This window comes from Nothobranchius furzeri, chromosome 13 (genome assembly GCF_043380555.1).
Source record: "Nothobranchius furzeri strain GRZ-AD chromosome 13, NfurGRZ-RIMD1, whole genome shotgun sequence".
Lineage (NCBI taxonomy): Eukaryota > Metazoa > Chordata > Actinopteri > Cyprinodontiformes > Nothobranchiidae > Nothobranchius > Nothobranchius furzeri.
In genome coordinates, this window is record NC_091753.1 from 15,877,095 (window position 1) to 15,898,455 (window position 21,361).

Below are 21,361 nucleotides of genomic sequence, written 5' to 3' on the forward strand. Positions count from 1 at the left end.
TGGGATACTTCGCTCGCTGGGACGACCTGCCTGCTGCTCTGCCCTTTTGCTGGATTACGATAAGTGCTCTTACAAAGATCAATTTGCTGTTTGGAATTATTCCCTACCTGTGGATAAGTAAAAGCTTTGCTCCTGCTTCAAATTATTACCCGTGGAGATATTAAGTTGCTGCTGCTTCAATTATTGCTTCCATGGGGATATCTGATAATCTACTGACTTGTGTGCTTCCCGAGGAGTATGTGAGACTGTTCTTCGGCGTGGGGTTCGTACCTCACCACTGTTGGCCTCTTCCTTTAAAGATTGCACCCTGCCCTGTTGTCGGGATCCTTCATAACTCTGGTTTGTTCAATGACCAGGTGGTCTCTGGACAGACCGAGCTTGAAAAGGGGGGTATGTAATGTGATGAAGGAACCATTTCTCCCCTCTAACAGCTGTTCTGTTTGACACAGTGTCAGTGTGCATGAAACAGGCTCAAGGTCATGCATTCACTTCTAATGTTTACATTCCAGCAGTGAAGACAGAAGAACGAAGAATGAACTCTTTTCTTTTAATTAATCAAAGAACTCTATTTTAATAAAGCTAATCAAAACAACTGTTAGTCAATAATAACCATGTGACCGATTTGTGAGATCACAATGTTATGATTAATGTTTAATACGGAAATGACGGATATTAGCCACCTTCCGGTCGCAAATCCAATCAGAACCTTCATGTCTGAAGAGTGGCAGAGTCTCTGTGGTGTTTATTTAATTTGTCAGTTGTGATTCGTCCACAGTCGTAAACATCAAGATTAATAAGTCAGAACAACGCCATTTTGAGTTCAGTCTTCAGCCAGCTCTCAAGATCCTCTGAAATTCATCAATGCTAAGTGGAGTACGGACCGGCCATCTGAACTTTTTACTTTTAAGCTGAGAACTGCCAAGCTGGTAAATCCTGTCGTTATCAACAAAACAATGGTTCCTTAAGAATAAAAAGCTGAACTCGCTGGCCCAAAGGGGGGTCCCTTTGACGCTGTGAAACACCTGCCGTTTTTACCTGGAGACTATCCAAAGACTGGTTTGTCGTTCTGAGGACGCTGTTTTATCGGCTCCAGTACCATTGGGTCCGTGGACCTGGCAGCCTGATCTAAGACGGAGGTCTCCCTGACGGGTAATGTAGAATGGCACAGATAGCGTCTCATGTGTTTTCTGACCAAGGTTCAAACGTTGATCAGTTAGGAGCAAAACATCATCTCCCACTCAGACTTGCTTCTCCAGAATGGAGGTTCTGAACTGACATCGCACCAACACACACACCACCTCACAATCCATTCCATTCACATCCATCACTGGAGTTAGTCCTGTTAAACTGTTTAAAATAATTTAGATAATAAATTTTGCTTAAACGTTCTGAGGTCTCTCTCTCTCTCTTCTCGTCTCTCAGTTCATGCAAAGTGTTTATTAAGTTTCCCTGTAATAATAAGAACACTCTTCTGATTTAAGAAAAGCCCATTGTCCAGAGACTGGGTTCCATACTAGATATGGATCATTAATATCTCTGGTCATTAGTTAAATTGTAATTCTCTCCTCTTCATTCCATTACACATGTTTATTTCTGCTGTGAAATGAGGATTTGCTCGCTTCTGACACCAGCCCCTAGTGGATGAGGGTGGAACTGCAATTTATTTCACTTCTGCATTTGCCTCAATTTTAGACCCACGTTGTGGGGGATTGGTGTGTGTGTGTGTGTGTGTGTGGGGGGGGGGGGGGGGGGGGGCTAATGCTGCAGTGCCCACTATTGTAATTAGACGACGAACAGCAGAAGGCTCCGGAGTTGAATAAAGTGGATGCAGTACCCACATTTTACCACAGGATGCCATTTGTACTTCTTTTCTACATAATGCACCTTTAACGATCTATTATCGTCAGATGGCACAGCCCTACTTTCACATGAATATAATTTAGGGAGAGAAAAGCCCAAACTTATGTAGATCATAGTCATTTATTTTGTTGTGTTTTAGAACATGAAAGGAACCTAAAGTAACTTGAAAAGGTGAACAAGGATTCTTACCGAATATTTCCCCACCACTAGCATACTCTGTTACCAGATAGATCATCTTCTCGGTTTCCATCACCTAAAGACACAAACAGCACAGAACTGAGGGGCAGCCAAACACGAGCTGTGGAACTACAAGCACACTGTCATGGACACCAGGGCAGACTTCCATATGAAGGTGTTAGGAGAACTCCGTCAGCCCGTGGAGGTCTGCCACCCCACCCCTTACAGATGGCTTTTATGGAATCACCTTCAACACCCAGAAGCAGCAGTTCCATTGCTCTTCTGGGGAGACGAGAGCTCTGTGGGTAAGTATGTACCTGGTAGAGGCGGATGATGTGGGGGTGCTTCAGCAGCTTCATGATCTGAACCTCTCTGAAGATCTTTTTCAGGTTCTCGTCGTCCAGCTGGGTCTTATCCACTATCTTTATAGCCACCTGGAGACAAGACAGGGGATTTTCAGGAGAGGGAAGTGCCAGGGGGGTAGGAGTACAGGAGGTTGAAAGGGGAAAACACACATGCATCAGCCTCACAGCAGAGGAGATGCTGCCTCTGGAGGAGACGATGGGGCTGCATCCCAAAACTGGGATTTTCTTCACATCAAGTTTCAACACATTATTCACAACATAGTACACTACATAACCCTAACCATAAAACATTAAAAGCTATTCGCTTTCCTCTCATTCTAACCGCTTTTTAACGTGCAACTTGTGCTTTTTATCTAGAGGGGCTTAATGAAGCATGTTCTTGTCCTCTAGGAGGGTTCAGATCCATAACAAAAATGAGGTTTACTGCATCATTTCACTGCCTTTTCTCGCTCAGACACCGCTCTAACCAACACGATAAACAGGCTCGTTTGAGTTACCGTGTGCTTCAGGAAAACCCAACCCGTTTTACAGGGAGTGCAGAATTATTAGGCAAGTTGAATTTTTGAGGAATAATTTTATTATTGAACAACAACCATGTTCTCAGTGAACCCAAACAACTCATTCATATCAAAGCTGAATGTTTTTGGAAGTAGTTTTTAGTTTGTTTTTAGTTTTAGCTATTTTAGGGGGATATCTGTGTGTGCAGGTGACTATTACTGTGCATAATTATTAGGCAACTTAACAAAAAACAAATATATACCCATTTCAATTATTTATTTTTACCAGTGAAACCAGTATAACATCTCTACATTCACAAATATACATTTCTGACATTCAAAAACAATACAAAAACAAATCAGCGACCAATATAGCCACCTTTCTTTGCAAGGACTCTCAAAAGCCTGCCATCCATGGATTCTGTCAGTGTTTTGATCTGTTCACCATCAACATTGCGTGCAGCAGCAACCACAGCCTCCCAGACACTGTTCAGAGAGGTGTGCCGTTTTCCCTCCTCGTAAATCTCACATTTGATGATGGACCACAGGCTCTCAATGGGGTTCAGATCAGGTGAAGAAGGAGGCCATGTCATTAGTTTTTCTTCTTTTATACCCTTTCTTGCCAGCCACGCTGTGGAGTACTTGGACACATGTGATGGAGCATTGTCCTGCATGAAAATCATGTTTTTCTTGAAGAATGCAGACTTCTTCCTGTACCACTGCTTGAAGAAGGTGTCTTCCAGAAACTGGCAGTAGGACTGGGAGTTGAGCTTGACTCCATCCTCAACCCGAAAAGGCCCCACAAGCTCATCTTTGATGATACCAGCCCAAACCAGTACTCCACCTCCACCTTGCTGGCATCTGAGTCGGACTGGAGCTCTCTGCCCTTTACCAATCCAGCCACGGGCCCAACCATCTGGCCCATCAAGACTCACTCTCATTTCATCAGTCCATAAAACCTTAGAAAAATCAGTCGAGATATTTCTTGGCCCAGTCTTGACGTTTCAGCTTGTGTGTCTTGTTCAGTGGTGGTCGTCTTTCAGCCTTTCTTACCTTGGCCATGTCTCTGAGTATTGCACACCTTGTGCTTTTGGGCACTCCAGTGATGTTGCAGCTCTGAAATATGGCCAAACTGGTGGCAAGTGGAATCTTGGCAGCTACACGCTTGACTTTTCTCAGTTCATGGGCAGTTATTTTGCACATTGGTTTGACCACACGCTTCTTGCAACGCTGTTGACTATTTTGAATGAAACGCTTGATTGTTCGATGATCACGCTTCAGAAGCTTTGCAATTTTAAGACTACTGCATCGCTCTGCAAGATATCTCACTATTTTTGACTTTTCTGAGCCTGTCAAGTCCTTCTTTTGACCCATTTTGCCAAAGGAAAGGAAGTTGCCTAATAATTATGCACACCTGATATAGGGTGTTGATGTCATTAGACCACACCCATTACAGAGATGCACGTCACCTAATATGTTTAATTGGTAGTAGGCTTTCGAGCCTATACAGCTTAGAGTAAGACAACATGCATGAAGAGGATGATGCGGACAAAATACTCATTTGCCTAATAATTCTGCACTCCCTGTAAAGGAAGAGAAGCTGTGTGACACTGGAGAAAACCCGGATCAGTCAGAAGTGCTACAAAAAACCTGCACCTTTGGCGACCACGTGATCGTGGTGCAGAAACGATGGATGGTCAGCCCTACTGCAGCCATGATCTGAGAATGAGAACAGCTGCTGAACTCCAGCAGGGTGGATGGTGATGCGTGTGACAGGACCTTTGCTCTGCTACTCCGCTAGGTTACCAGCAGCACCACTCAGCCTGAAACAGCTCTGTACAGCGTAGTTCCAGTCAGCCCATCTGTGGCTCCGTGGCCCCTCATAGGTGCCGGGGAAGACATTTGGCTCGGTTTTATGGCTTTTTGTCACACTCTGAACCAGGAAATGGCTGCAGGGAGTGAAACAGAAAACAAAAAACTCCGCCCCCTAGCCAATCAGCGATGCCGGCCTGACTCAGCCTTGCCAGATACTAGCAGTGAAGTTCCTGGAAAACCACGCTTAGGGTGGGCAAATTTAATGAATTAACTTAGCAAAGCCAAAGCTTCTGCCCAAAATAGATGAGCAAGAACAACAAATGATGAAAGGCAGCAGCCCCCCCATCCACACGCACGGAGACCCGGCCTCTTCTGGGAAAAAACACCAGGAACATGAGGCCATCTGAGGACCGTCAAGGCCAACTTCCTCTTGGAGACAGGAAGGGGAAGTGAGGAAGAGTGCTCCTGAGAGCTCAGACCAGAGAGGTTCTGTACAAGCGTGTTTCCACTAGAGAGCTCCTCTTCCTCACCAGAGGTCACCAGAGTTTGCAGTGACTGAGGTCTCTCGCTATTGTGTCGTTGCCGATTAGCTGTTTGTCCCCAGCAGCAGATTTAACACTACTGCACACTGAAGGCACCAGAGGCTTCTAACAGAATCCATCAGAGTCTATGGGGGTGATTCAAACCAGACGCGACCCAGAAACAACACGCTGCGATGCTAAACATGGTATCTGGTTCTATTTTCACTGTGAGCCACTTCTGGGTCACGTCAATTTCTGCAGTTAACATGAAGCTAGACAGGAGTGTGAGTTTCAATTCAATTCAACTTTATTTATAAAGCGCCAAATCACGACAAGTGCCGTCTCAAGGAGCTTCACATAGTTAACATTCCAACACAGGTCAATGCATTAAGCCGAATCAGAAAAAACGTTTCCTACATAAGGAACCCAGCAAATGGCATCGAGTCACTGACTAGTGTCAGAGTCTTTACAGCAATCCTCGTACTAAGCAAGCATGCAGCGACAGTGGAGAGGAAAACTCCCTTTTAACAGGAAGAAACCTCCAGAGGATCCTGGCTCAGTATAAGCAGCCATCCTCCACGACTCACTGGGGATGGAGAAGACAGAGCGCGCACACACACACACACACACACACACACACACACACACACAACCGTACACCAATAATTCTCTAAATAAACGTCAAGTGCAGCGATGCGATGGCATATCTAGATTACGAGAAGTGACCCAACAGCTGTTTTCTGCCTGCATTATTCCAGATGTGCAGAGGTATTTGCATGGCTTTAAGCCCCATTTATACTTCTCCATCTTTGTTGCTGCGGACACATGCAACTCCATTAGGCTACGATGGGCTCAGAGGGTGATGGAGCCATGCCCAAAATGGCACCCGTCAATAGTGACGGAGAACGCAAGCCTGTGATTGGTCAGGACGCCGCTTCCTGTAAATTCATCACCAGCACCGCTGTTGCCCCGTTAAAAAGCAAAAAGATGTTTAAAACAGACTGAACGCATCGCGTTGTGGCTTCATACACAATTGCTGATCTAAACCAACCACGTCTCTCATGATCAACATTTACTCTGTAAACCCTTAAGCCTAATGTATGTCTGCGTGGGCCAGATACACCAGTGCACCATTTCCACGAACGAGAGCGGACCCTTCTAACAGCTGAGCTTCGTACGGCAGGATCTGGAATCTTACTTCCAGATACTTGGACATCTCGATTGAGATTGGATAACAGGGTTTTTCCTGCATTCAAATTTGCGTGGCGGCTGCCTGCAGCTATTTTTGTGCCGTCCCAGCCTGATTTCACTCTGCCCCCAGCTATATGGACGCTATTTTAACTGCAGTTGCAGCGTTGCGCCACTACACGGGCACTGTATCAGCAGTGGTGCACCGAAAAGCGTTAAAACCCCTGCAAAGATCAAAAACTACTTTTCTCTCTAGTTGGTACATATCTATTGTTGGTGCTATTGCTGTCCTGATTTTCCCCCAGGCTCTTCCATATCAGAGCAGGGCTGTACAGTGGTGTCTGTGCATGTCTGTCTATTTTTAAACATAGCACATCTTTGAATTACTATTTTCCCCAGAACTTTATTGAACAAAAGTAAGTTACTTGTAAGAAAAATGCTTTTTACTGGCGCACAGTGTGGTCATCTGGATGCAGAGGAGGAAACTAAAGGAACCAGCAAAGGCAGAACCGGTGTTCTGAGAAAACGTCCTACTTTGGCAAAACGTCCTACCCGTAGTAGAATTTGATGTTGTTTTACATGACACAAACCCTATCCCTCACCTAAACCCTAACCCTAACCAAAGGAAAGTATTTTTCTGCAAATATGACAGCGGAGTAGTATTCCCCTTTTGTGTTGTGCGCATGCGCGCACATGCTCAGTAACAACGGGTAGGACAGTTTACCGGGTAGGAGAAATTCTCAGAACACCGGTCCAAAGTTTGGGATCAAAAGTGCAGCTACACACAGACTGGCTTATGCTAAAGCTAACGGGTAGCAGTCTGACGATCAAGTGGCGCTCAGAAAAATATGATGATGGTAAAACTAAGAAAGAATAAACTCTACCAGCGGATGAAGAGTCCCCACCATCCTGTTTATTCTGCATCCTGCAGCGCTACGGATCAGAACCGCTGCACACAGATCAGGAAGTACGGCAAGCCGTTGTAGTATAAAATTCACAAACATTTCTATCTTTGAATATAATTTAGACTTGATTATTGCCAACCCGTACATAATAGACATGCCACCGTTACACTGTTAGCAGCAGAAATTAAATGTTACCATTTTCAACACAAATGCATGTTAATGAAATGCATTATATTTTACGGGATATATTTATGTGTTATTTTGACTAAGATGAGTGTTATTAATACAAACCTAAAATGTTACTGAAATGTAGGTCAATTATTAAAAATATTTTAACTATAAATATCAGATGGGAAAAGGAACTAAACATCAATCTAATGCATTTTACTGAGCCTTTTATAATATTCTGCCTTTAAAAAAGTGAGGCACTTAAATGCACAGAGTATGCATGTGCTGGCGCATGGTCAGGATGGTACCACCGCTGCCTCAGCTTGAGCCAGGAAAACGCTGGATAACAGCAAAGTGACCGTCACAGATTTCCAACGCTGATGTTTTATCTCCACAAACATCACAAGTCTGCAGGAGCTGCTATGCTATGCGCGGATGTTCTCTGCTGTTTCCTGGACGCTAAACCAGCAACAGCCTGCAAAATCTGCAAATTAGAGCTCTCCTTTCACGGGAGCACAACAGTGATGCACCAACACGTCATGGCGGAGAGCGAACCGTTGCCTCTGGTTAGCTGCTAACATCAACAGACAGTTACTGGTATTTATAGCTGTAGCAACAACAGTTGTGGTGGTGATTGTGTTACCTGTAGCACATGTACGACACATATTTGCGCTAACGTTCTATCACCTACAGGCTTTTAAAGCACTGCTCTTCAAAGGACCAGTTTGTTACCTAGCAAGCAAAGAGGACACGAGGCCCCTGTTGCTTGAAAAGCCATCATCTCGTCTTCATTATTAGAGGGCACATAACAGACCACATTCAGTAGTTCAACATATCTATCGATACACATGTGGTGCGACAGATTAAAAAACGGATCGATAAAACTTCAATAAAAAGCTTTCTTTTTTTATTATAACCTATCGGGTAGCAGCATACTAGACTCACTACTTACTCCTAACCCATCAAAACCACAGACTCGGGCATGCTACGTCACCAGACCCGTCCCTCTCAAGCCAAAACAGAGCAAGAGGCAGCAAGATGTCGCAGAGAGAAGAAATAAAATGGTTAGGGCTGCCCGTAAAATATATTTTCTACAATTTTTTTATATCTTTAAATCGTTATTGATATTGATCAATGTAAAAAAGAATTTTATCGATGTACTTTATTTGCCCTGGGACGCCTCTGTCAGTGCATCCCAGGGCAGCTGTGGCTACATCGTAGCTCATCACCATCAGTGTGTGAATGGATGAATGATACACTGTAGTGTAAAGCGCTTTGGAGTCCTTAATCTGAGAGGCGCTGTACAAGTGTGGGTCATTCATCATTTACTTTTTTCTATATCGTGCAGCCCAACTTTCAACTACAAGCTAATGATGGCTGTGTTAGAGCATCCTGGTGCAACAAGCTATACTTGATGCACGACTAATCGCACAAAGCGGATTAATAAAATCACTGTCTGTGCAGCACTAGTTAAGTCAGAAAACTGGTTTTCTTTGGGCCTGAAACCATATGATACCGTTGACGCATCAGTGTATTCCTATAGTAGTGAAAGATGTGCAGTTTTCTAGGAACATTTAACACAGTCTAGAAAAACAGCACATACTCACCTAGATATCAACACTGCTTGGTTTGGATAAGAGAAGACTACTTCCAGCTATCTTATTACAAGTGTTACATAAACACATTTCTTGTGTCTTCTACAGTTAAAATCAGAAGATGATCCTCACCAATGCTACCCAACTATGTACGCATGCATCTGTGTGTGATGTTCATCTACAGGTTATTTTAGTTTTTGTAGATCTATTCCTGATGGTGGCACAGGTCCAGTTAAGTTGATGTAACTGACCCCTCAGTATCTTCTACAGGGTAACAACAGGACATCTGGATCCAACCAACACTCCCACTCTCAGACAGACAACAGGCTTCTGGGATCTGTGAATCCCCAGGAACATGGAAGAGCTGGGCTGCAGCTCCAAACAGACACGAGACTCAGACAACCAATGGAAGCAAAAGTGTTCCACACAGCTGGTTAGGCAAGGTCACAAAAACGTGGGAGAATTATAAGAACACACCTGATTTTGGAAGGTAACTTAATAACAAGAAAGGGGAAAGGCACCAGCATGTATCCAAAAAGGTCTGGTTAATTTTCTGTAGGTTAACCTTGGCTACGGAGGTGTCACAGTAGGGCTGCACTATATTAGGAAAACCTGCGATAACAGTAATTAATAGTGATGATGACATTACTTGTGATAAATAAAATCTTAACTCAAGAAAAAAAATTCAAAAACAAAGAAATAAAAAAATGACAAAATTCTTAAAAATGAGCAAAGCAAAAGATGTGAGGAAAAGGAAAAAGAAAGTGAACAAGAAAAGGGAATCAGTGGATCCCGGGAAAAGCAGAATCAGCAGAATAAAGCTAACTCAGGGGTTTGCTAACCATCAAAATTAAGTGCCGTCCGCCTTGGGGGCGGGCCTCTAACCTATGAGAACCCACCCAATTGGACAAATGGGTGAAGAGCTCTGTTTGATTTGATTAAAAAAAAACATCACGCTTCCATTTGATGGACAGAATGCACTATGTGTAGCAAACATTTGAGCTAGGGCTGCTCGATTATGGCAAAAATAATAATCACGATTATTTAGGACGATTTTTCAATTTATGTTGATTTTATTTGTTTTTATTCAGGCATAAAACTGCTCAGGGCACAATCAGGACAAAAATAAGAAACAAGATGAACACTAAAATAACTCCTGATCCCCAGTATAATAAAAAGACCAATATACTTATAGCTCATAGTCTATGACCCAAGGGCTATAGACTTTGGTTTAACTCATTTATGTCTAACCAGTACAGAACCAAATACCAATATCTTGCAAATACTGACAGCAAGAGTTATACAGTGGCATTTATAACAAATAAATACAAATAAATTGATGTTCACAAAATGTTGCATAACATTTATTGAGTCGTGTCAAGGTGCTGTAGGAGCGTGCACTAGCACCGGGTCCTCAGAGAGGTTAGTTATTAGTTATCAGCGTGAGGAACTTATTTCTACCTTATTTATAAACTATTTATTTACAAGTCCATCAGCTAATGTAATAATTGTCCCAACCACAGCTGCACCCCCCACACCGGTCTCACAGCAATCGGGCAAGCTGCACGTGTGTTTAGCACGCTGCACGCGCACATTTAGCTGTTTTTAGCTGCTCAGGAGTCCGCAGGTGCGGTGTGTGTGTCACTCACTCTGGTTAATCTAACAAGGAGCCGGCTCCGAGAGCCGTCTTTAGCGACCGACACATCACTACATCATTCCCTTTCCTAATGATGTGAAGAACGGTCCGGAGCACAGGCGGAGTGTTTAGCTAACCTGCAGGAAATGTCGACGACAGTTATCCAGAAAGTAGCTAAGGGTTACCAGAGATGTTTCTGAGATGTTCGCTAGGTACTTTTAAGATTTAAAAAGTCAAGAAGGGGGTCTGAAAAGCTGCTAGAAATAGCGTCAAAGTCGCTAAGTTGGCAACACTGTGGAGGAGCGCTTCATTTGCAACTCAGGCCAGCGCAAGCGGGAGGAGCAAATAATCGGCTTGTTTTGTTTTTTATAATCGTTCAAAACTCAGATCGTAATCGTGATTAAAATTCGATTAATTGAGCAGCCCTAATTTGAGCTGACCATTCATTGCAATATTTATCTGTTCTTTGTGATATGCATATTGTGCATTCTGATATCACGATAACGATATATTTGCGATATCATGTGCAGCCCTACTTCACAGGAAACAAACGTTTTTCACTGGTTAAAAAACTGGAAACCTGTACATGACTTTTAGTATATATCGTGATACTGATTTTCGGTCATATCGCCCAGCCCTAACTGGAATGCGGTTAAAATGCTATGAATTTAGTAACTGGTAGAGGTTTTGACTCAGCCATCCAGCCGTGACGGTGCATGAATGTTGTCATATTTGCAGATACCGATATTTAATTCAAATCAATTCAATTTTAAAAAACTGTATTAATCCCAGAGGGAAATTGATTGCTGTAGTAGCTCAGAATAATAATCAACAACAATAATATACTGACTAGAGTTGTCACGGTAACTGATGTAGCGGTAAACCCCGGTAAAAAAGTTGACAATAATAACAGTCTTGTTTTTAAAAAAGATAATATCTCGGTGGATTACCGTGGCTGCAGTGCAGGCGCGGTGACCCTTTCCAGCCACCGTATCATCTGCTGAAGTTGCCGGCGGCACATGCGCACTTTTTTGTTTACAACCAAAACTTTCTTTAAGCTAAAGCTGAAATAATGGCCAAAGGAGGAGACGGCAGCGCTCAGGACATTTATTATCCCTCAAAGAAGACAAAGTGGTAAGTATGGGCATTTTTGGGATATTTGAAGAATGCCGAGGGACAGTTGACAGAAGACAGCTATCCTGTTTGCAGCACGTGCAGAAAAGTGTCTGTGAAAGGAAGCAATGCTTCAAATCTCATGACACATCTGCGTGACCATCACCCACAACTCTACAGTCAACGCAAGGCAAGTTAACGTTAGCGTTTTAGCTAAAATGCGTGATCCGAGGATTTGGGTTGAGGGAGAATTCAACGAGTCGCTATATAAAGCAGCCGCAGCGCCGCTAACTGCATATAAACCGTGTCACGGACATCCCCATGTTGAAATGACGCTATGCATTACGGGGCTCCCAGGGGCAGATAAGAGTTTGTCTCTCTCAGAGAATAATTATGAATTTAACACTGACTACGTTTACATGCAGCCAATATCCGGGTTATGATCGGGTTAAGGTCGGTATTCGGGTTTCTCAGTTGATCAGAATAACTTGTTTACAAGCATAAATAGAAAGAGTTACCCCTAACTTGCGTAACCCGATTTAAATGCGGACGTTGGGGTAGCGTCAGGACGTATGGACTACGTCAAGACGCAATATGCGTCATATTTCGCTGTCTCTGTACTTTCGGCCGTCAACAAGACATAATGTTCATACTTTTCACCAGACCGATGAAGACAGAGGTTTCCTCGTCACTCCAAAAGTGTGGTGCTGTGCCGCGACTCGCCATGTTGCACCCAACTTGTTTACTTCCGGTGTTCTGGCGCATACAAGACGTCCCGCTACTCAAAAGACCAAGATTCCTTGCAAACAGAGCATGCGCAGAACACACGCTTTGATGGGGATATCCCGATATGCATTTACACGACCAAACATTCGGGTTAGAAAAGGGTGTAGTAACCAGGTTTTTAAAAACCCGGTTATGAGCATATCCGGGTTTTTGGCGGTGTTTACATGGCCGTGCGGAACCGGGTTATTGTGAATATTCAGGTTTTAAAAGGTTTACTGGTTGCATGTAAACGTGCTCAATGATTACTGCCTGATGACATTTTCCCACATCTGCAAAGCTCACTGGAAGGACACAAACCGAGGACAATATTTTCCTGATATAGTTTATTCCTCAAGTAAGGGTAAAAAAGTATCTGATTAGAAGGCTACTTGAGTACTGAGTATCATCTGATCTAATATTGTTAAAATGATGACATCAAACAGACAAAAATAAGAAGTTATGGGCAAATATTGGTATTTTAAAGACTAAAGGGGAAAAATGTAAACAAATAAACAACATAATTACAAAATAACACATTTTAGGCAAAATTTTGACACAAACTGAGGACAATATTTTCCTGATATACAGGGTTTATTTAGTTGTCTGAAAATGTAACAAGTTTAAAAAAATACCGCGATAATACCGAAAACCGTGGTAATTTTGGTCACAATAACCGTGAGGTTACATTTTCACACCGTGACGACCCTAATACTTACATTAATGCTTCTAAAATCAGCCGATTTTGTATAGAATGAAAATGATTGAAGCTGAAGTTACATTATTATGTACACACAAAACACACATTTAAAGATTTTAAGCGAGGTCACTACTCATTCTTAGTGCTGAGCAAGGGTTCAGCAACAGTATATTGAGGCCAGTAGGACTACAGCAGCTTACCTGTAAGTTAAACACAGCAGCACTTACACGTACTGCACCGTAAAAAAAACATGGCTGAAATCCACGCTGCAGCAGATGAGAGCCGTTTATCTCAGGATTTGCACCATCAACACATCAATGCTGAACATCCAGAAATGGGCATCTCCTACCCATCAAGGTTCTCACTTATGTAAAGTATTTTACTTACAAAATAAGAATGCTCTGATCAGGCCGTGACTTTTAAGGACCGATCTATAACACGGGTGTCAAACTCCGGTCCTCAGGGGCCTCTATTCAACATGTTTTAGTTGAGCTGGATGAGCTCTCCAGGACTGGGGTTTGACACCTCTGAGGTCCTCCCCTGAGAAACCATTTTTACTTACTATTTTTAAAAATGATTGCTCACCGAGTTAAACGTGCAGGCTGAAGGTAAAAACTGTGTCAGAGACAGAGCTGCTTCATAACAAAGCATTCAGCCATCGCGACAGCGACTCACCTGTCTACAATACGTCCTACTACCACCAATACTCCCAGTTCACTGCAGCCATAAACACGCGGAGCCACTCGGCACCGAGACATGAGCTAATAAAGAAAGAGAAATACAGATGGACAGAAAAATGCTGGGTTTCGCCATCTGCTAGAGCCATTGGATTTACAAGTGATGTGCAGAGAAGAGTGAGCCTGCCCCACAGAGAGAATGGCACCACTCCATACAGCCACAAGTGGAGAAGTAGACCATTTAAAATATAAGAGAATATATTCCTAAAATTAACATTTCTTATCGATGTACTTCCTTAACGAGTGAGGTTTTCTGGCAAATTAATTAAAGAAATAAACAAATCAATGATAATGAAAACTTAAAGGACAACTTGGATGTGTTTTCATGTATTTTTTTATTTTATTACTGAAGTAATACAAGTATTGGCAGACATTCATAATTTACTCTGACTTGGATCAGGAGCTGAGGATGTGATCGGCGAATCCCCGTCACAGAGCCAACTTGTTTTTCAGGTTACACAACACTTCACCTCACTCCTGCAAATACGAGTTAAATCAGCGGCAGAAGCTGGATTTATTCGGTGGCTCATGAAGCTCCTGCCACAGTTTCTTCTGACAACACAACATTCACACTCACCATCTGTTAAACAGGTTTTCACCACACTTTTCACTTGATCCATCGAGTCAAAAGCTATAAACAATACCTCGAAGAACGTGTCTGCAAAGGTGCAACATAACCCCAACTCTTACATGACCTTTTATCATTCTGTTATGGCTGAGTCATAAAATCCGCGTGAAACGTTTTCATCTGAATAAATCATTGTTAGCAGCATAAAGCTGATAGATAAATCACCAAATTATGCATAAACAATCCATGACAATTAATTTTTCTCATCAAAACAGAAAGCAAGCTAGCATTAGCGCCACTGTGGCAAGGAAAACACATCAGTGATCCCTGTTTAGGCTGAGTCGACACAAAGACACCCTCAGTCCCACTGAAACCAGTTAGCTCCGTGTCTGAGCAGCTGTCCTGCTGGCCAGAGAAGGCATGGCAGCACCTAAGTAACCACCATAAATGGGGTTTTCAACAGCTTCTGAAAATGGCACATGGCCTGTCTTTCATATAGCTCCTTGTAGAGTCCTAACAACCCCCCCCCCCCCCCCCAGGAGCTGTAGGTGTAATGAATCAAATATATATGAAAGACAGTACATTATAGACAATAATGAACTTTATCACAATATGCTAATTTTTTGACAAGGACCTGTAAGTATCACACGTAGTTACCATTTTTTCAGGATAATTTCACCTCAAGGCGCGCTTCGATCAATTTATTTGCTCAAAATCCATCTATCATCCCTTCTTCTCCAGATACAATCTCCATTTTTTAACAAAACACATGGAGGCAATCTGAACAGAAAACAGTTGGTGGGATTCTATGAATGTTTGACATGCTTAGTGGTGTTCAGATACAGAGCTGAGGTGTTATCCTGTACAGGACACGGATTACAATGTTGTGATGAGGCAACACTTAAGCTTGACCACCCCCCGGTGAGGTTATGGAAGGTCACCACAAACAGCCTATGTGCATCTAGTAACAGAGGTGGTGAGTCAGCACACTGCTGTGCCATTAGAGGTTTTTGTCTGGTCTTGTGTGGTGGAAATGACTCAGCTGAGTGTTTCCAGCTGAACGTAGAAGATGGAGAACAGATCCCTAGGAGAACACTCTGGACATTACATCTTCATCTACTGGTCTGGGATCAAAGCAGAGCCCACCCAGAAAGTGTGGTTGGTAGGGCTTTGGGCAAACGACTACTTTTAAAACCATTATTCAGGCAATTCTTTTATCCAATAGTCGACTATTCTAATGACTAGACAATTAACTTGGTTTAGGTCCTATTTGTCTAACAGGTCCCAACGGGTGGTGCTAAACAACATCTCATCTCGCTCTGCTCCTCTCGTGTGGGGTCCCGCAGGAGTCTATTCTGGGCCCTTTGTTGTTTTGCCTTTACCTCCTTCCACTCAGCTTAATCTTAAAAAAACACTCTGTTCAATATCACTTATATGCTGACGACTGCCAGATTTACATGTCGGTGAAACCCCAGCAATCAATCCAGCCTCTTCTAGACTGCCTACGAGACGTGAAATGTTGGCTGGCCTCAAATTTCCTGCATCTCAATGATTCCAAGACTGAACTGATCCTGATTAATCCGGTCAGATCTAGCCCATTCCAAACCCCAGATCTTTCATCTGTTTCTCAAAATCTAAAAACCGTTGTGACAAACCTGGGTGTAAAGATGGATTCATCTCTAAGGATGGACGCCCAGGTGAATGCCACTGTAAAATCCTGTTTTTCCAACTCCACCGTCTGTCCAAATTAAGAGCAGTTTTATCTAGGAAAAATGTGGAATCAGTTGTTCATGTTTTACCACATCTAGGCTCAACTATTCGAACGCAATATTGCTGGGTGTCAATAAGTCAACCCTTGCCAGACTTCAACTCGTCCAAAATGCAGCGGCTAGATTCCTCACACGTACTGTGGGCAACCAGCACATAACTCCGGTTCTAAAATCCCTTCATTGGCTGCCCATCACTTTCAGGGTCCAATATAAAATATTGCTTTTTGTTTTCAAATTCCTCCATGGTCTTGCCCCCACATGCACCTATCTGATCTTCTTGGGATTTATACCCCCGGTCTAGGGCTGCAACTAACAATTATTTTCATAATCGATTAATCTGTCGATTTTTTTTGATTAATCGATTAATCGCTTTGTTATTGTTTAGCTATTTAACCTATACAAGTGATGAATACATTTCAGTTAAGAAAAAGAAAAACATAGGAGAATTGTGCAGTTGACTGCAATCTATTTTATTGCACATGAACACAGTCAGCGGTGTAAAATGAGCTAAACAGTGCAAAATATCAGTCCAGAATAATTTTTTGGCATCAAAATATAAGAGGTAAATTCCATAAAAAATTATGTAGAATCTAGAATAGAGTTTGTAAGTGGTATGCATTACTGGGGGGTGAGTGTCTTGTTCCCCATGTATTGTCCATCGTTGCTTGTTTTTTTCTGCATAAGAAACACAAATTGACTGACATCAGTACACATATAAAATAAAGCAGCACACACACTACAACAATAAATCAACATTATATTATTTGAATTAATTAACAATATACAGTGATCATTTATTTTGATAAAAATGCGTTGTGAGGCGTTTTACAGTGTTAGATAGTAAAACAGTCTTTTAATAGGCAGGAAGCATCTGTTTGGGCCTGACGGACTCCATCTAAATAGACAGGGTACCCACACACTTAAAATGAGCCTGGCCTGCCCACGACCACCTTTACCCACCACACCACCCCCAGCTGCCCCCACGCCCCAACCTCCTCCCCCCACATCATGATGTCCCACTGGTCCAGGATCCTATGAACCCAGTTATCATTTTAACAGTAACCCACATATCGGACTTGGACCCTTGCACACCTCTCACATTCCTGTCATCAGCAGAGAGCGATCACATAAACATAAAACTAACCGGGCTAATCTTAATAATCTTAAACAGTTGTCAAAAATCTCACCCCCAGAAAATCTCACAGTCACTCCATCTTTAGTTACTGTCAATATGGCTCTTTTAAATGTTCGCTCTCTGCTGAACAAAACTTTTATTGTAAATGACCTCATTTTAGATAATCACCTTAAATGTGTATTTTTGACAGAAACATGGTTGAGTTCAGATGCTCCTGCTGTTCTCACAGAGGCCTCCCCACCAAACTTTAATTTTACTTATTCAATAAGAAATGGAAAAAAGGGAGGTGGAACTGCTCTTATAAGCTCTTCCACACTTTCCGCAAAACATGTTTTATTTGATAACTACACCACATTCGAATATTGTGCAGCCATTTTCAGCGATCTTCAGATTTTATGTTACTCTTTATAGGCCTCCGAGGCACAGTGCACTTTTTATACAGGAATTTTCCGAGTTTTTATCAATTGTGCACAACTCTTTTGATAGTATTATTTTAGCTGATGATTTTAATTTACACATGGATGACCCTGCAGACCCTTTTACCACTGAATTATTAAACATTTTGAGTTATATGGATTTTACACAACATGTTGCACAACCAACTCACGACAGAGGACACACCCTGGACTTGGTCATCACATATGGTCTGTCCACCGGTGTGTCCTCTGTCAGGGATTTAGCGATCTCAGATCATTTCTGTGTGTTTTTTGGCATTACCAGCATAATTCAGCAGGAGACCTCTGTGAGAACTGTAATGAAACGCCATCTAACCCCTGAAGTGGCTGCTGGTTTTCTGGAAACTTTTAAAAAGATCCCTCCTATTAATTCAAATGCCCCCTGTGATTTTATCTTCAATGATTTTAACAGCAGACTTAAATCTACTCTGGATTTGCTCGCTCCACCTAAAATTAAAAAGCTACAGCCAAAACCAGCTTCCCCTTGGAGCAATGAAAACTTTAAAATGTTGAAAAGATCTTGCAGGGCGGCAGAGAGAAAATGGAGGAAATATGAGAACACAATTAATAAACAAATATACACTGAATTATTAAAATCATACAACAAAGCTGTTAGAAATTCCAGAAATAATTACTTTTCTAAAATCATCTCGGAACACAAAAATAATCCCAAAATTCTGTTTTCTACAGTCACAAATATTTTGGGTCGTGAATTTAGTTCTCTCCAGAAAACCCCCTCGGACTCTCTCTGTGAGGAGTTTGCAGCCCACTTCAGAGGGAAGGTAGACACCATCAGACGTAACATTTTTTCCTCCCAATGTCATGCTGCTCCCGATCAATCTGAGAGTGTGTGTCTACCTGAGGAAACACTGGACAGTTTTGTCTTGGTTGAAGATGAGAGTATTGATAAAGTTTTCTCCTCAGTGAGGCCTACCACATGTGTTCTGGACCCTATCCCCACAAGGTTTTTTAAACAATTTTATGACTCTTTTAGAGATGAGATTTTAACTTTGATGAACTGTTCCCTTCAGACGGGGGTCTTTCCTGCTGCTTTTAAACGGGCGGTGGTCAGACCCCTGTTGAAGAAGAGCAATTTAGATTTTAATGACTAACAATTTTCGTCCGGTATCCAACTTACCATTTTTAAGCAAAATTTTAGAGAAGCTTGTTTTAATACAACTTAACGATTTTATCAACCACCAACATGTCCTAGAAAAATTTCAGTCTGGTTTTAGGGTGAACCACAGCACTGAGACGGCCCTTCTGAAGATTTTAAATGATTTTAGAACAAATTATGATGCTCGGAGGGCAACAGTGTTGGTTCTGCTGGATCTAAGCGCTGCCTTTGATACAGTAGACCACACTATTCTTTTAACCCGTTTAAAACAGATCGGCCTCTCTGGTGTTGTTCACAGTTGGTTCACTTCCTACCTCACAGACAGGACTTTTATGGTGAGTCTGGATACCTGTTCCTCTGGGGTCCACAGCATCACATGCGGGGTGCCTCAGGGATCAATTCTAGGCCCAGTGCTTTTTAACCTCTATATGCTCCCTCTGGGCAGCGTCATCAGGAGACATGGGGTGAATTTCCACAGTTACGCTGATGATACACAGTTGTACATCTCCGTGTCTCCAGATGACGCACAGCCAATGGAAACACTTTTTAATTGCATTTTAGATATTAAATCATGGATGACTGAAAACTTTCTCCAGCTCAACCAGGGCAAAACTGAAGTTTTAGTCATCGGTCCTGAGGCCCAGAGAGAGAAACTTTTACCTAAACTACAGTCAATGTCTTTTTATCCATCACTACAAGTGAAGAATCTGGGCGTTATTTTCGACTCTGAGCTGACTTTTATCCCCCACATTAAAAACATCACAAAAATAGGTTTTTACCATCTTAAGAATATCGCCAGAGTCCGACCCATTCTCTCTCGGGCCAATGCGGAGACGCTAGTGCATGCTTTTATAACCAGTAGAATTGATTACTGCAATGCCCTGCTTTCTGGTCTTCCCAAAAAGAGCATCTCAGCTTTACAACACTTACAAAACTCAGCAGCACGTGTCCTGATGAAGACCAGGAAGCGGGAGCACATCACTCCGGTTTTAAAATCACTGCACTGGCTCCCCGTATGTTTCAGGATCGATTTTAAGGTTCTTTTAATGGTTTTTAAGTGTCTTAATGGTCTTGGGCCTTCTTATCTTTCAGAACTGCTTTTACTGTATAAACCCTTGCGGTCTCTGCGCTCCTCTGGCAGCCGTCTACTAGTTATCCCTAAAGTTAAGACTCACACCCACGGCGAGGCGTCCTTCAAGTATTACGGCCCTCGCCTTTGGAACGGGCTGCCGGAGGACCTCAGGTCCGAAGGGAACATCCAGGCTTTTAAGAATAGGCTCAAGACCCACCTTTTCAGCTTAGCTTTTAACTGATCACTATTTATCTATAAATACATATTTATCTCTTTTATTATTTTTAGCATTTTATCTACATCTTAGTGTTTTTACATGATTATGTTTTCTTTTACTATCTTTATAATCACTTTTTATCAGTTACTTTTTATCATTATTAGCTTTTATTATTTTATATGTTATATATCTTAAATCCTCCAGTGTTTCCTCTGCGGAGCCCTCTGCCTTGGGGTCGGTGGTCAGGGGCGGCGGCGGCCGGGGCGCTCCACGGGTAGTGCCCGGGCACTGGTGGGGGTTTCTGCCCTACGCCACTGGGTGTTATGGGCCGGTGTCTTGGCTGCTGCCGTGGATCTGTTGCTGCCAGGGCAGATGGCTCCGCTGATGATCTGTCGTTCATTACCTGACCCATCTGAACTCAGCCTATTGTTTACTCTGGTGTTCACGAGTGTGTGTGTGTGTGCGTGTGTGTGTGTGCATGGACGAGTGTGCGGGTGATTGTATGTCCACTTTTGGAAGTTGGGTGCGGGAGGGGAACTGTAATTTTTAATTGTTTTATACTTGGGGAGGGGGGCTGGGATGGGAATGTGGGATCTATGGGGCCATTTTAATCTGTAAAGCACTTTGAGTTGCATTTTTTGTATGAAAAGTGCTATGTAAATAAAGTTGATTTGAATAGTAAAAAAAATGACTTTTTCTGAATTTCTCCTGTATTTAAAAATTGAAAGCGTACAACTATGCCGCGTTATATTCACCTGGACACAGCTCGTCTGTATATTTTTCTCCGCGGAGTTGTCCTTTTTTGAATGAGGAACATAGTTATGGGTTTGTGCCGTTTTTCTCTTAGCGAGAACATTCTTATAAACAGACGTGCTAAATTTGGCAAGCGCATGATTCACAACACGGAGATTCACAATTGCATTTAATCAATCATTAGTAGAACACCGTAGACTGACACGGCAAAAAACCATGTTTAACATCCACTATAA

At 42.5% G+C, this 21,361-nt stretch overlaps 1 protein-coding gene across 3 annotated transcripts in view; it reads right to left on the bottom strand.

Moving 5' to 3' along the window:
* sik3 (SIK family kinase 3) overlaps window positions 1-21,361 on the bottom strand; it is a 124,498-nt gene that overhangs the window by 74,561 nt on the left and 28,576 nt on the right. For all 3 annotated transcript variants that reach the window (XM_054735898.2, XM_054735899.2, XM_054735900.2), the window contains exons 2-3: window positions 2,355-2,471; window positions 2,050-2,113 (exon numbers count right to left, since the gene is read on the bottom strand). In XM_054735898.2, the coding sequence (XP_054591873.2) occupies window positions 2,050-2,113; window positions 2,355-2,471 (181 nt within the window). The remainder of the gene's footprint in view (window positions 1-2,049; window positions 2,114-2,354; window positions 2,472-21,361) is intronic.